Raw genomic sequence first — 15349 nt, 5'->3', positions numbered from 1 at the left:
GTGGAAGATTAAATTCGGGACCAGAATATGAAAATGCTGGTTTAAAAGAAAAAAAATGAAGGGGTAGAAGGGGGGACGCAAGGTTCTTGTCACTAATCTTGTCTACTTCTACAGCTAGCGTGAGCTCGACACTCGATGGCCTACCAAACCAGGACCGAAAGGCGGCATTGTGCCGCCTTCTGTGTGGCTACCGAAACTTGGCTAATTGTTGGGTGATAACAACAGATCAATACCAACACCTCCCTGAATTTAAAAGATTTTTTCTAAAAGGAGAGATCCTGGATCAAAAGGTTTATGTCCAATGAACGGCTCGACAAGCATACCAAAGTCTGGGAACAAAAGAAGAAGAGTAAGAAGAAGAAGAAAAAACAAGAGACCCGCGGGTCTAGCGCTCACCTGAGTATCGCAAGTTCACCTTTCACGCAGTCACTAACCTAAATTATTCACAGCTCTACCAAAATTTGACCAGGCATTCTCAAGTAGAAGATGAAAATGTACAATAAAGGCCCAATTTTTTTTAAGATTCCTTAATTTGGGGGGATTGGGGCCCCTGGGGCCCTCTGGGTGGGGCATGGTGCCCATTTTGATAAATTGAGATCCTGACCCCCTAGGGATGCTACCTGCCAAGTTTGACAAAAATCCATCATGAGGTTTTCAGGAAGAAGATGAAAATGTACAATTCAGGCCCCCATTTGGACCCTTCCAACCACCCCCCCCCCCCCCCCCTACCCAAGAGGGGCACCCCTGGATCTCCTATGAACAAACTTGAAACTACAGTCATTAATGTACTCACTCATAGTATTATCTCAGCTCTATAACTTCTGATTCTAGAGAAGATTTATAAAGATTCCTTCATTTGGGGGGTTTGGGACCCCTGGGGGCCCCCTGGGTGGGGCATGGTGCCCATTTTAACAAATTGAGATCCTAACCCCCTAGGGATGCTACCTGCCAAGTTTGGTGAAAATGGGTCATGGGGTTCTCAAGAAGACGATAAAAATGTACAATTTAGGCCCCATTAGGACCCCTCCTCACCCCCTCCCCTGGGTCCCAAGGGGGGCACCCCTGATTCTGCCATGAACAAACTTGAAACTACAGTCATCAATGTACTAACTCATAGTATTAACTAAGCACTATCACTTCTGGTTCTAGAGAAGAAGATTTTTGCAGAATCCTTAATTTTGGGGGGCTTGGGCCCCCTGAGGGCCCCCTGTGTGGGGCATGGTGCCCATTTTAACAAATTGAGTTCCTAACCCCCTAGGGATGCTACCTGCCAAGTTTGGTGAAAATGGGTCATGGGGTTCTCAAGAAGAAGATGAAAATGTACAATTTAGGCCCCATTAGGACCCCTCCTCACCCCCTCCCCTGGGTCCCAAGGGGGGCACCCCTGATTCTGCCATGAACAAACTTGAAACTACAGTCATCAATGTACTAACTCATAGTATTAACTAAGCACTATCACTTCTGGTTCTAGAGAAGAAGATTTTTGCAGAATCCTTAATTTTGGGGGGCTTGGGCCCCCTGAGGGCCCCCTGGGTGGGGCATGGTGCCCATTTTAACAAATTGAGTTCCTAACCCCCTAGGGATGCTACCTGCCAAGTTTGGTGAAAATGGGTCATGGGGTTCTCAAGAAGAAGATGAAAATGTACAATTTAGGCCCCATTAGAACCCTTCCCCACCCCCCTCCCCTGGGTCCCAAGGGGGGCACCCCTGATTCTGCCATGAACAAACTTGAAACTACAGTCATCAATGTACTAACTCATAGTATTAACTTAGCTCTATCACTTCTGGTTCTAGAGAAGAAGATTTTTACAGATTCCTTAATTTTGGGGGGTTTGGGCCCCCCTGGGGGCCCCCTGGGTGGGGCATGGTGCCCATTTTAACAAATTGAGTTCCTAACCCCCTAGGGATGCTACCTGCCAAGTTTGATGAAAATCGGTCTTGGGGTTTTCAAGAAGAAGATGAAAATGTAAAAAGTTTACGCACGACGCACGACGGACGACGCACGACGGACGACGGACGACGGACGACGGACGACGGACGACGCACGACGCACGACGCACGACGGACGCCGGACGAAGGGCGATCGCAATAGCTCACTTGAGCCTTTGGCTCAGGTGAGCTAAAAACACCCAAGTTGGACGTAGTGGTATTTTCTGACATGCTCAATCTAGGCCTTCAAGTAGTACTCTAAAGCCTATACAATGCTTGCATGAGATATACATGTACTGTACTAGGCACAGGCTCTCTGTACATACATTTATACATGTATGACCTGTATCACACACAAACTGCTTTCAACATCTGGCGTAAAAATATACTTTACCTTTTCGGCAAATGGAGAAAGAATAGGACAATTGTCACGGGTAATTTGTCGGATGTTACGACGTGAAATCGGGTCCCAACTCTTTGGGAAGCCACTCACCCAGCTCATCCGAGCAATTACATGCCTTTTTTTTTTCCTTTCTCGTAAAATCACCACCCCGATTCTCTTAAAGGCTCCTCCCCCCTGCTGAAATCATGTACATTAGGCGCTTCTCTAATTGCCCGTAGTGCTATTCTCGACAAAATTCCAAAGGTTGATAACCTGCAATTTTAGGCTATTATCATGTAAGCAACAACACTTCTCTTCTCAAGTTATATTCCTCAAAAATGGGACAACAACATGGACAGCAATTTTTTCCACTTCCAATGGCTTGTTATTACATTACAGTACCTGGGCCCTGTTTCATCAAAAGATAAAATCTATTTTGAATTTCCTTACCACACATGCTGCCATACATGTAGGCTTACAGTTGAAATCAACTACATACATTTGTAATCAATTTTAACTCTTCATAAAACAGGTCCCTGCAGTACCCTAAATTGCCTTTGATGCATACGAACTGCAGGTTTGATTTCTGTACATGCAGTTTGGGATTCTTTATTCCTAGTACGCCAAGCTGTGCAGAGGAAATGGCAGCGAATTGATACTTTGCCGTGTCGTCATTCTGTTAAAAAATGTCATGAGAAGTTGTTTCTAAGCAAAGAAATGTCACTAGCTCTTGTTCCCATAGAGGCTAGAAAACATAAAGAGTATAAATTTTGTGGGAATATTAAAAGAGACAGTGGAAAAATAACTTATTAGACTTTTATAGTAAGCGCAAACAACAAAACCATATGGGATATGCATACTGAATAAAAATAGTTGCTGAATATTTTTCTTTATGAACATATAATGACAAAGGTAAACAGTCGCAGAGTTAAGACGAGAATAACCGTTTGTTACACTGTTGCCAATTTGATGCAGTCGGGTTCAAGAGGATTTTGGAAAGGCCAACATCGGAATTGGATAAATTTGCCGGGTCTGTTGGGCCGATTGAAAGACAAGAGACCCCCGCGTATCCTCCCCAATCTCGGGATTCGGGCAGAAAGGATAAACCTGCGCACTTCAAACGGGACCCCGCCGACGCAATGTTACTCCTTTGTCAGGTGGCAGGCTCCCATAGCGGAAAGTCGCAAAGGCACCACCGTACGAAACAACAGCTTCGAAATGATGTCACTTAAGGTCTTGTGTATCCTCTGTCTGAGATTTGCGAAGATCCGACGGGGAGCTAAGATGAAGGAATTATTTTGTCCCCCCTAAAATGACTCTCTGATAAACGCACAACGACATAAATCATCCCCTTCTTGCACTGAACGAAGAGAGGGCGGAGAGACGAGGGCAAAGAAGAAAACAACAGCAACAACCAAAAAACGGGGGATGTTGAGAGCGATCCCGGGGAATTCTCCTAAAGCAAATTCTACAATCTCCAGGAATACATCTATCGGAAAGATGATAAATTATCGAGCATATATACTCTCCATATTTCCTTACGTCTCTCTTCTCTCTCTCTCTCTCTCTTTCTCGCTTCTTGCTTCTACTGCCTGATTTATTTCCTCGCAATCTCGCCATTTTCAGTCTCAATTTAGAATGCTCTTATTCTCGTGCATGCCACTGAAGCAAAGTCTTCTCCGATCGGGAGTTCCAAGACAACGAGGGGCCCCATGTCACAAAGGACTCCATGACAATGATGAAGGGTAGATTAAAAAAAAGTGCGCATGATACAGCATTATTGCATAAACTTCTTGTCGATAATCGAATAATCAAATTAGCGGGGAAATGGTTTTCGAAAATACATCCAAAATGTCATGCACCCCTTTTGGAACATACTGTCACTACATTCCTACTATAACTGCCTCTTTCACTATACCTTTCTATCTATCTATTCCTTCATCTACCCAGCTATCTATAAAGTAAATATATATCTATCCAATAAGAAAGATATTCCAGTATATTTATCAAATGCTTATTCTACCTCTGTCATCACCTTCACATTATGGATTTTAAAAATAATTCCAATAATTCTGCAACAACATTTTTTTTATTTCCCAGAACAAGATACAGTATAGGCCTATAAGCAAATGTTAGCCTGGAATGAAGCAATTCTATGGCAAGCATAATGGTATTATGTCTGTGCACTCTTCATTCATTAGTTTAATATTTAAAACTAGATCATCACTTGTTACAATTATTACTATATTTTGCAAAAGAGTATAAACTCTACAAATATATAATCTCAGCCATATTCCTCCCTAGATCTAAATCACTCTTGAGAGATAGTGTTTATATTCACATTTTGACTATTCATATAATCAGAATAAAAGAAGTTTAATTGACACTTTATTTTTTTTTTAAATTCTAATGATATGAAATTTTATGGCTTCACATTTTAAGGAAACAGTTCAGCCCATATTGGTCAAACAAACAGCATAAATCATGGGAGATTTTTCCTGTCTAAAACATTTCCCATTTTAATACACTGTGTCCATCTGGTGGTGAATTTCTCCTTTCTATGAAATGAAAAATAAAGGAATAAAAATAATCATTGCAGAGTTACAGTAACTCATCAACTGTGACTGCTATGAGCAAGAAATCGTGCTTTAAACATTATAGTATTCATACCCAATTATATATTTTCTGTGATAATGTAATGCATACAACCAAAGGCAGAATGGGGAGGCAATTATCTGTCACATCTAATTTGCATACATGCAGTTGAGACCAATGCCACTGTTTTGTAATAACATGTGACACCAATAATACCAATTTCCTATCTTACGTCTGACTTTGGCTTAACTTTTCACAGTTCTGCTTGTTCGATTTTACTTGTGTAAAGCAAACATGAACACACAGTTAGTTTTCACTGCAACATTTCACAGAACACAGATGCCCTTCTTGTTGTTTTGTTTTCTCCCAAGTTGGGGAGTTCAAGTCACTATTAGCCTGCCCATTTTCCCTCTTGCAAAGCCAAATAAAAAGGCACCACGAATAGGTTAACGGCCCTTCTGCTAGTGATAAGTAGTCGGCCATAAAGGCTTTTACAACTTCACATAACACATTTTACCCCTTCCCTAGGCAAGAAACAAGTACAGCTTGTCGTAACCAAGACATGCTTGCATCCCGGATAAGAGAAGGAAACGGCACAACATCGCAGCTATGGGTTGCCTACACACGGGGGTTTTGGAAATAGGCCTGGGCTCAGAGACATAATGTGATTGAGCGTCCTGCCTAGTAGATGAGATGTGGGAACGTTGCGAGGAAAGTTGCGTCTGTTATTGTAATTGCATTTAGGCAGCACAAAATTAGGCGGGGGGGGGGGGGGGGGGGGGAGTTGGAGGAGAAAGTGTGGGAGAAGGGGGAGAGGGGGAGAGAGTGAAAACGGTACAGGTGAAAAACAAAGTTTTGTGTTTGTTTTGTTTTTTCCCTCATCTCCTCTCGCAACAAAGTGTGTTTTTCATATGCCGATAATAATAGTCATCGTATTGTACTGTTCATATGCCCGGGCCACTCTGTGCGCATCAGAATTCAAACAGGAGTACGATTTGAGATCTTGAGAACAAGGGGTGCTTCTGTCGATCAACTGTTCTGGGATTAGCCAATCCCCCCCCCTCCCCCCTCCCCCATCCACCTACCCCTTGATTTGAAAATAATCTGCCTCCATCAGTGATATTTGCATATTTGCCATATATGACAGTTACCATGTGGATGCCTTTTTAATGCTCTATCTCATTTACTCACGATTTGACTCCAGAGACTAACACTGACCACCAAAAGCAAATCACAAAACCGTGGTCCACAATAAAACTGCAAAACAAAAATTGAAGCCAATTTGTGACAGACTTTCATATGAGCTGGCCGTTTGGTCTAAAAATACCAAAATCAACTGGCCGGGGGACCGGTGTGACCGTGAAAAGTGATGATGATGATGATGATGATGCTGTTGATGACTTTGGTGACAGGCGGTCTCAATCAAATGCCAATGCGGAGCAATATCCCACTTCCTGGAAGCGCGCAAGGATTTGTTCATGCGATTATAAAACCTGCCTTACAAATTGAACAAAATTAGCATTGGTTGGTCGGAGGGAGAGGGGTGAGGGGGTGGGGTGTAGATTATTCAGAAGGGCAGGGAACCGATCGAGTGAGAGAGGACAAGTTTTAAAATATGACGACAGACAGTCAAATAACATTGCGAACGTACAACTGCCATCGCTCGGTACTCACCAACAAATTGGGCGACAATTAGCCAGCGCAGGATGAATGATATTCCGAATGCCATTTTTCCCAGATAAGCAACCTTGGTTGTGGGACCATCTAGGTAAAGCCAATTATAACACCTCCGCGGTGTATTGCCGCCGTGCAGTTAACCATTCACCTCACGCCGGTGCGGGAGAAAAAAAATATATATATATATATCTATATCTATATGTAATATATTCCTCTAGTGCTCAGCCGGTAGTACATGGGTGTCTTTGTAATCCTGTTGTGTGGAATTGGAATTGATCATTTGCACAATGCAGTAATCCCGGTTCAAAATTATGCGCCCACATAAGTAAGTAGCAGGTCAATGCTGTTCATAGGATCACACAAATAATATATTCCTCAATGTGTGAGAGCGTGTCTGCTCTCCTTTTCGAGAGAATCTCTGGTCTAATTTCCTCAAACTCGTTCCTTCAAGAGTTCGGCTTCCAGATGGAAGAAAGACTGGTGTTGTTCTCTCGTCTGGTCTCTAGAGTCTTTCCACTACAATCCTCGGTTGTTGTTTTTTTTCTGCTGGAGAAAAGGACAAACAGAGATATGTAGAATCTCAGAAGTAACACAGCTGGGCCTTGTCACAGGTTTCCACTCAAAACTGGTCGTCTTCGCCTCATTCCTTCATCGCCTCCTCGATTTCCACCACTGGGGCTAGCTGACTTGATGGAGATCCAGTTTGGCCTCCCCCAAAAAAAGAAACACAACCAAAAGGGAAAGTTTTGGGCAGATTCTTCCTGAGATTGTCAAGACAGGAGTGGAGAATAGAGCAAGCCTGGGCCCAGCTAAGATGATTTCGTCCTCATGTCTGAAAGAATTTGCTAAAACATCCACGAAGACCCACCAGCACTACAGCTCCAGCGCGAAACTCTGAAATTAGGGGGCTGGTGATGCTCTGTGAAAAACAATTCCAGCGTAATAGCATGGGAGTTTAATTTCTAAGTCTTCAGGCTCTGTCACCAAAGAGGAATATTTGTTCCCTTTTCTTATTTTCTTCCCTCAGTCCTTTATTTCAAGCAAGGCTTCCACACTCCCAGATGAAAGGGGATCAGGGAGGAGTGGGAGGGGGTGAAGACGGAGAAAACAAAAATAGTCCAGTGACGATGCGGAGTCCTTCTAATCTTTGGAGTGGTGTCGCCGAGTCTGGCTTCGTTCTGCCGATAGGGACTGGATCACTGGTCTGTGTCCCCGACTAAAAGAGAGAGACGGACGAGACAAAAGTCAGCCGTCCTTCTTTTTCTCGCTGTCTCTCTCTACCACTCCGCTGCGGAGGAGAGCTCGAGAGTCACTTGGGGGCAAACGGGGGTTGCGCTCGGTTCCTCGGCGGCTGCGTGGCGACCGGAGGAACTCCTCGCCGGGGTCTGGTCAGTGTACGCAGCTGATCGGCACTGACACGTCCTTTTCATCGGATTCCACTATCTTTCCCCCTCTCCTTCGATCTCGTTCCCTCTCTTTTCTCCCTCCGTCTCTATCCTAATGGAGGAGTTTAGTTTGCTACGCCGGGATGAAAAAGTACAGCGGATTGGCTGAGAGGTGAGAGAGTGAAATTCGCCAGTGGTTTCAGTCTAAATTCCACGCATTAAAGGTCCAACATGACTCGGTGATCTGACTGGAAATAGGTGAAGAGATGTATCTGGGTTCCTTGTGTGTACTTAGTTCAGTTAAACTCCTCTTCTATAAATAAATCCCATGCGTGCCGAAATGATCACCGTCGATAAATCCTTGGGTAGTATACCGTAATAGTTGTCAACTAATGAAAGGTGAGCATAGAAAGCTTAGCAAGTGAAGAAAACATCAAGAAATGTCTCAGAAGTTTCCAATCACCGTAAAAGAGTTCATTCACCGCATTTGCAATCCATAAATTCAGATATTTTCTCAGAGTGCAGATCAAATTGACCCCAAAACCTTTCCTTTCCGAAGTAATGTCCAATTCATGGAAAGAAAAATAAAAGTGACAAGCATTTCCAGAAGATGATGAAGGCTGCGAAGATGAAATCACAGATCCATTCCAAACTTTCCTCGGAATCAAAAGAGAAGTAAGAAGTCTCCAGAGGGTAGATGCTGAAATACAACACGCTGCAGCGAGCTGTATAAAGATTCCGGTCGAAGAGCTGAAAGAGTGCAAGCTGATGATATACAGCAGCTACTGTACCACGCACTGACAAGTAGGTGGGTACGGTGGTGTTCCAACCAGAATGCTCCCCAGAAGTTCAGGCAGGGAAGATTGCTGCTTTACCCATGCAACTGCAGCAGCCTACCACCGCATCGCACAAAGCTGACCACCAAATGATGCTCAATGTGGAACTGTGCGCCTCCGCTCCTCCAAAAATTTTACCTCACTTCTTTTTTACTCTTTCTCTTCACTTCATAGTCCTCTCTCTTTCCCTCTCTCTCCTGCCTATACTTGGAATACAATCACCCACCAATGCCTGCGAACACACACGGTGCAATTTACATGCAAAAACTCTGCACAGCCAATTACATCGCACACACATACATTAGCTGGAACTTGCTGGGAGAGTGTGTGTGTAGTGTACACACATACACAGTGTATAAACACATGGCCACACATAGGGATTAGTGCTCTTGGCTTATAATACCCTGCAATGCGGGTATACACACACACTCACGCACAGGATACACTCAATGCTGGGCATTTGCACATGCTGTGAAATCTCAGTTGGTGGGAACTGATTAGTCTATCTAGTCAGACCTGTTGCAGCAATTTTTCCAACATATGGATTTTTTTAGTGCTATATTTTCATATTTATACCATAAAGACAGTCTGCTGGTAGCGTTTTTGATAGTAATGCTAGTCTTATTTTCCAAAATGCAAAAATAATGAATTATTAGAGCTCCAAATATTACTAGTGCCTTATTTATCAGACTAACATCCTCCAACCTGACTTGCTGAAAAGTACCCTTCATGCATATGCATGAGGGTTTGTTCCCACTGCCAAGTAGGGGTGACTGGTTTGCACAAACTCCCTGAGGGACCCGTGCAGCTGGCAATTCTGGTTCATCGGTCGAAGGCCGCATTTCCATTTTCGTTCGTCCGGCGCCCGCCTGCTCGCGAGCAAATTTTGCAGCGTCCCTCTCCTCAACCACCGCAAACATTTGCGAAAACTCTCTGCGTTCACCGAGGAACGTTTTTACCCCTACCCTGTAAAGGATACAGCCTTTTCCCTTTTACCTCTTACTATCTTTCTTTGCATAGCTAATTGTTTTGGCGGTGGATTGGGGGGGGGGGGGGCATTTATTGGAAGGAGCTGAATACACTATGTGGTTTGCTTGATTACCCATAATGCACTGGTTGGTGTGTGTATGTGTGGGGGGGGGGAGGGGGGTGGATAGAGAGACAGTTTAAACTAGCCACAATTTGTTTACCTCTTAAATAATCATTGCATCCAAAATTTGATGCATTTCTTCGGCAATCCAAGATGGGAAACTCAGGATAAAACTAATACGACAAAACCACATTCAAAGGCAACAAACATTCTATCCATCCATCTAAATTCAGGCTTTGGAAATGTGAATTTGTTTTCCTAAAGTTTGGCCATCATCATCCGTTTCTCGAGCCATAACATCGTACTATCTAACAGCCTGTAATAATTTTACAAGGAGATATCTTTCTTTGTTGGAATTTAATAGTTAGTGGTGATTTTATCCACTCAACATTCCCTGAATAACAATATCTACATGCATAATAATAATATTTGCCTGATGACAGATTAATATTCGTGATGTTTGAACAGATGGATTAGAACTAATTTGCACAATGTATCTGCTAAACAATAATCACTAAATACAATCATAAAGGCCTAGTTTGCCATAATTTGGACATAATGATCTATCTACACATGATATATAAGGCACAATAAGTCCACAAAAAGAGAGAAGTATCAAGTGCATTGTTTATTGAAAGAAAAATGTGAACAAAATGATTTGATCTATGACAGATTTTTTTTAATGTCCCTCAGTCAGAATGCATGCTGCCTCTCCTCTTCTGTGGAGTTGGAATGGATCAGTCCAAAACTCCATCTCTCTCCGCCTGCCCTGTGTGTGCTACCAGTGAGCAGTGCCCTCCACATAATGTGATTTACTCTTCCTCCCATCTATGTTTTACACCTGTACATGTTTCTGCTTAGCCACACATTAGATATAAACAAAGATCATTATCTTTTTTTAAAGGGGAATTCCAGATCTGTTAAAAGTTAGTCTGAAAAGAAAAACCAAAATATGGAATTTCACAACAGTTAAAATCTTATCAAACTCAGATTCAAAGGAAGTTATGACATTTCCAAGATTTGCTATTTTTTTTTTGTACAACAATACTTGAACAGTTAATATGAATATGTAAATGAGTGAGCCGATGATGCCATCACCTCACAATATTCCATTGATCATCCACCCAAAAATGGCCAAAATTCAATTTCTCTCATCTAAAAGTATTAAACATAATTTTCCTGGTTGAATAACTTCAAAATAATGATCAGTCAGATACATCAGCATTTGAGACTGGGGCATAATTGCATTTGATTGAAAAACTGAAAATTACATGATTTTGTGCATATACTGTATGGCAAATTGTGAGGAGATGACATCATCAATTCACTATTTTGCAAATCCATATTGAAAACATCGTTTCAAAATCATGTTTCCAGGCAGAAAAGGTAATTACCATAAATGCACCCTTACAAAACAAAAGAAGTGCTTTAATCAATCGATCAGTGCTCTGCTCAACATTCTACTGTTAATGACCGAGATCCGATGAAATGTCACAGAAAAAAAAAGTGGCAAGGACAAGGGTTAACAATGGATGAAGGACTTCCCCTTCTGAAAAAAAAAAAATGATCTCATGGTCAGATATGTGAGGAATGAACTCCGAATGACTGAAGAATTTGGCAATTTTTTGCCACTTCCTGTACAACTTGCACAACCTCTCATAAATTGCCATTTGATTGCACATTGAAATCCCTGACATTAACCCTGAATGGTAATTTGTTGTGCCTTCAACATTTTTCATGCAATCAAGAGCAATGTCCTTCGCCCTACCGATGTTCATGTTTACACCTTTCTATCAGTGCAGATTTAGTGTATGTTTGGTGCTACAGATGTAAAATATGACAATGATGGAATAAATGTATCTGCATAAAATGTTAAGTTACATGACTAAGATATTTTAGTGATAAAAAAAACATCAACATAGCTAAAACAATTGATATCACAAATGACCTCAATGTTATTTCTCTCCCCTCCCCATCCCCACCCCCATCCCCACCTCACCATCCATCACTTGAAGATCAGATTTATGAAGCAACCATTCCTTCCTCACGTACATTAACATGGTTCCAAGTCAATATGGCAACAGACTATATGCAAGTTGCAGTCTCTTACTCCTAGATTCAAAACTGATGAAACATCCAATGTCTGACTGGTAGAAGGGGAAAAAAAAAGACTAGTCGGTCCGTAAGGCCAATGTAAGATACATATGTACATGCATACCACTGACCCTGTGGGCAAAAGAGGGAAAAGTACAGGCCACCCTCCGGACGTTAATTTTCATCGATCCTGGTGAATAAATTTGGCCGGCTTTACGGCAAAAACTAAAGCAATACTTTCATTCTCTTATCTGCTCTCTGTTCTCTCCTCCCCCTCTCTTTCTCTCAATCTCTCATTTCTGTTTTTCTCTCTCTCTCTCCGTCTCTATATCTCGCTCCCCGATTAGATTCCACGATGAAATTACATTTTTATATCAAAATTTGCTGCGGTCCGTAATGAATTTCTTACTCACCTAATGTCAAGAGACATGTTGACATATTGTGTGCAGAGAGTGCACACTGGGCCAGTCTCCACAACATATAAAGTTTCTTCTCTTTCTTTCATATCTGCGTTTGAAATACAATGTCTGAGGTCTGCATATATATATATATATATATTTTTTTTTTTTTCTCAATATGTATTTACGATATAGCTGAACTACATACTAGCAGAGCTATATGATTGAATATCTTTATTTTTCCATTTTACTGTAAAACGACAAATGTTCGCTAGCATTTTAATTTTGCAAGAGCTAAGATTCGTAAAATTAAAATGCACACAAAATTTCTTGTTTACACTATACGCACTGAATGTTTAGAGGCAACTCGTGAAAATTTCATGCCGCGAAAAAGGCCGTTGGCTCCAATTGGCGAAATTTTCATGCCGCGAAAATATAGCGTTTTACAGTATTTCTTACAGCCGTTACACTTAATTTTCAATAGTATCACGATTATTTCTCAGATACGTAGCCTTGTCGAAAGTGTATTCACGACTTTCATTCAGTGACATATACACAAAGGAAAAAGAAGTAAACTTTGACCTAACAGTGAAAGAAGCATCAAACTCCACATAAAAAAAGTTTTGAAACTTATTTTGATCGATTGGTGCTACACAAATAAATGTCAGTAGGAATTTTTCATCTTTAGGTAAATACACATTCTACCAACTGGCAAAAGACTTTATACAAACTGCATTGCAAAAGTGCATGTGACTTTTCCCTTTAATCTTTATTCTGACAAAATTGTCTTTTAAAAAACTTGACTCAATTCATACCCTCCCAGCAACTCTTTTTCTGTGAAGATGAACAAATATCTCAATGCATGCATGGTGGTGTAGATAAAAGAGAATATGGAAGAGATACAAATTTAGTGAGCAAATCTCAGTCTGTCATACAAACATGTGTTTCTAGTGTGTATATCCAGGACTCAATTCAATGTCCATCCTTTCATCAGAACTTTGTTGGGCGGGGAGACAGACGCTTGCCCCGAAAAGTCTCCCTTCCAGTAGTTGGCTTGATCGACATTCCTCTGTCGTTGTGAGGGGGCAAATTTCGTTTCATCTTGTGGCATTTCTTTTTTCTCCACCGTCGTCGAGGCAATGTGCACACAGACGGAATGGTAAAATGTCATAGAGAAAGAAAGAAAGAAACTAAACTCAGAAGACGGCTGGGGGGGGGGGAGGGGGAATCTCGATGTCAGATGCACAAATGCAAAGACAGGAAGAAGACCGCCACAATAGTTTGGAAATTGAATATTCGGAGCAACGACATAAACTTCAGACGATTTAATGATACTCAAAAAGACCCTGGAGCACATGGGATACGCACCCCCTTTTCTCCTCCCTCTCTCTCTCCCTCTGTCTCATTCTCAGTTTGTGGTGGGCTCCCGGTCACCGTTTTCGATAGAAATGACATCGTTTCGGGATCAAAACACGTCTTCCTCTTAATTGGCAGCGCCGTCTGAGGTGCAGATTATGAGAGGAAACACTACTGCACACTACGAGGGGTGGGGTGCGGCGTGGGGCTGTTGAATGGATTGATGGCAGTTATGATATTCATATTTTTCGTCTGTCCTAACTACCATGCCTTTGGGGCTTAATTTAGTTTTTATGGTTTCTCCTTTTCAGGCTGTTTCCTACTTCTTTTCATCTCCACATATTCATCCTCCTGTCTTTTTTTTTTCTCCAAAATTGGCCAAAATGGGAGAAAAAATATAGACACAATGGGATTACAGATAGAAAAAAAAAAATGGGAGCCAGGATTGTCAGCGATCGTGGAGGTACATACACTCTGACTATGGCACACGAAGGCAGATGCTTCGGCCCCGCCTTAAACTGCCGAGGCCGTCTTGATTAAAACGATGAGAGATTATTTCTATGATAACGTCGGAGGAATATATATCTATATATTCCAATCTAATTTCTGTCTTGGGGGTGATTCTGCCAATGGTTCACAAGAAGTCAACATCCAATCTTTTGTGTGAGATGAAGACACGAGATACCACATCCCTCCTCAAAAAAAAAAAATAACGAAACAAAACAGGGAATTCTCCAAGATGTCTCGGATACTGTATTACACACACAAAAAAAAAGAACTGCATTACTCAACAAAAGATCTGTAATGGGTGGGCTGCGGTTTATGCGTTATTGGACACGCTGAATTAGATACGAGATAAATTTGACGTTTTGCATAGTGGCATGGATTTGACCCCATGCAAAAAGAGTCACAGCAGATTTTATCCCTTTTCCCTCCTTTTTTTTTTGGAGGGGAGGTGGGGAGGAGGCACAGAGTGATGTCTGGGTGACAAATACAAGATATACACCATATATATATCTATGCATATTGAGTAACCTTTTGCTTTTCATCAACGTATGAAAAATGTGGCTGGGAAAGTGATGTAGAAGATGTGTGACACTTAAAGTGCATTCTCGTCGCTGCTGCTTTCCTCTTTAAGTTATGCCCATCAAGTTCAAGAAATTTTATCTTTATAGTTTGCTGATGTAACTTATCCTGGGTTTTTTTAAATCATTATCTATTGTTAGTATTTAATAAGATGGAGTCAAGTTTGCTTTTTTTAAAATAATTTGAGTCCTTGTTTTCCACATACATATGTATGTATAAGAATTGTTTATTTTGGTTGTATATTTTTCAAAAGCCCCCTAGTTGTTCTTTATTTCTTTTAAATGTCCTTCTTCTTTTGAAAAAAAAAATTAATGACATATAAAATTTCCATCAATTCTTTCTTCAATATGAGACATGCAGTGAAATTCAAAGGGTCACACCTTCTTGTAAGGTTAGTTGTTGGGTGCCGTTTTGCATTCTTGTTACTGAAAGAGATAATATTAGTTGTGTGATCTGTAATACCTCATGAATGGTCATGACGATACTTGTATAATGAATGTCCGTACACCTCCCTTTGACTG

At 41.5% G+C, this 15349-nt stretch overlaps 1 protein-coding gene across 1 annotated transcript in view; it reads right to left on the bottom strand.

Moving 5' to 3' along the window:
* Positions 1-7367, bottom strand: part of LOC139720493 (roundabout homolog 2-like) — a 152501-nt gene extending 145134 nt beyond the window's left edge. The window contains exon 1 of the mRNA XM_071631847.1: positions 6581-7367. Coding sequence (XP_071487948.1) covers positions 6581-6635 — 55 coding nt within the window. The 5' untranslated portion in view covers positions 6636-7367. The remainder of the gene's footprint in view (positions 1-6580) is intronic.
* Between the last annotated feature and the right edge of the window lie 7982 nt (positions 7368-15349).

This window comes from Diadema antillarum, unplaced genomic scaffold (assembly GCF_040938485.1).
Source record: "Diadema antillarum isolate AM-2024a unplaced genomic scaffold, OU_Dant_1.0 scf00000128, whole genome shotgun sequence".
NCBI classification, from domain to species: Eukaryota; Metazoa; Echinodermata; class Echinoidea; order Diadematoida; family Diadematidae; genus Diadema; species Diadema antillarum.
The sequence above is the reverse complement of the archived record's forward strand: the minus strand, read 5'-3'. Positions and strand labels throughout refer to the sequence as shown.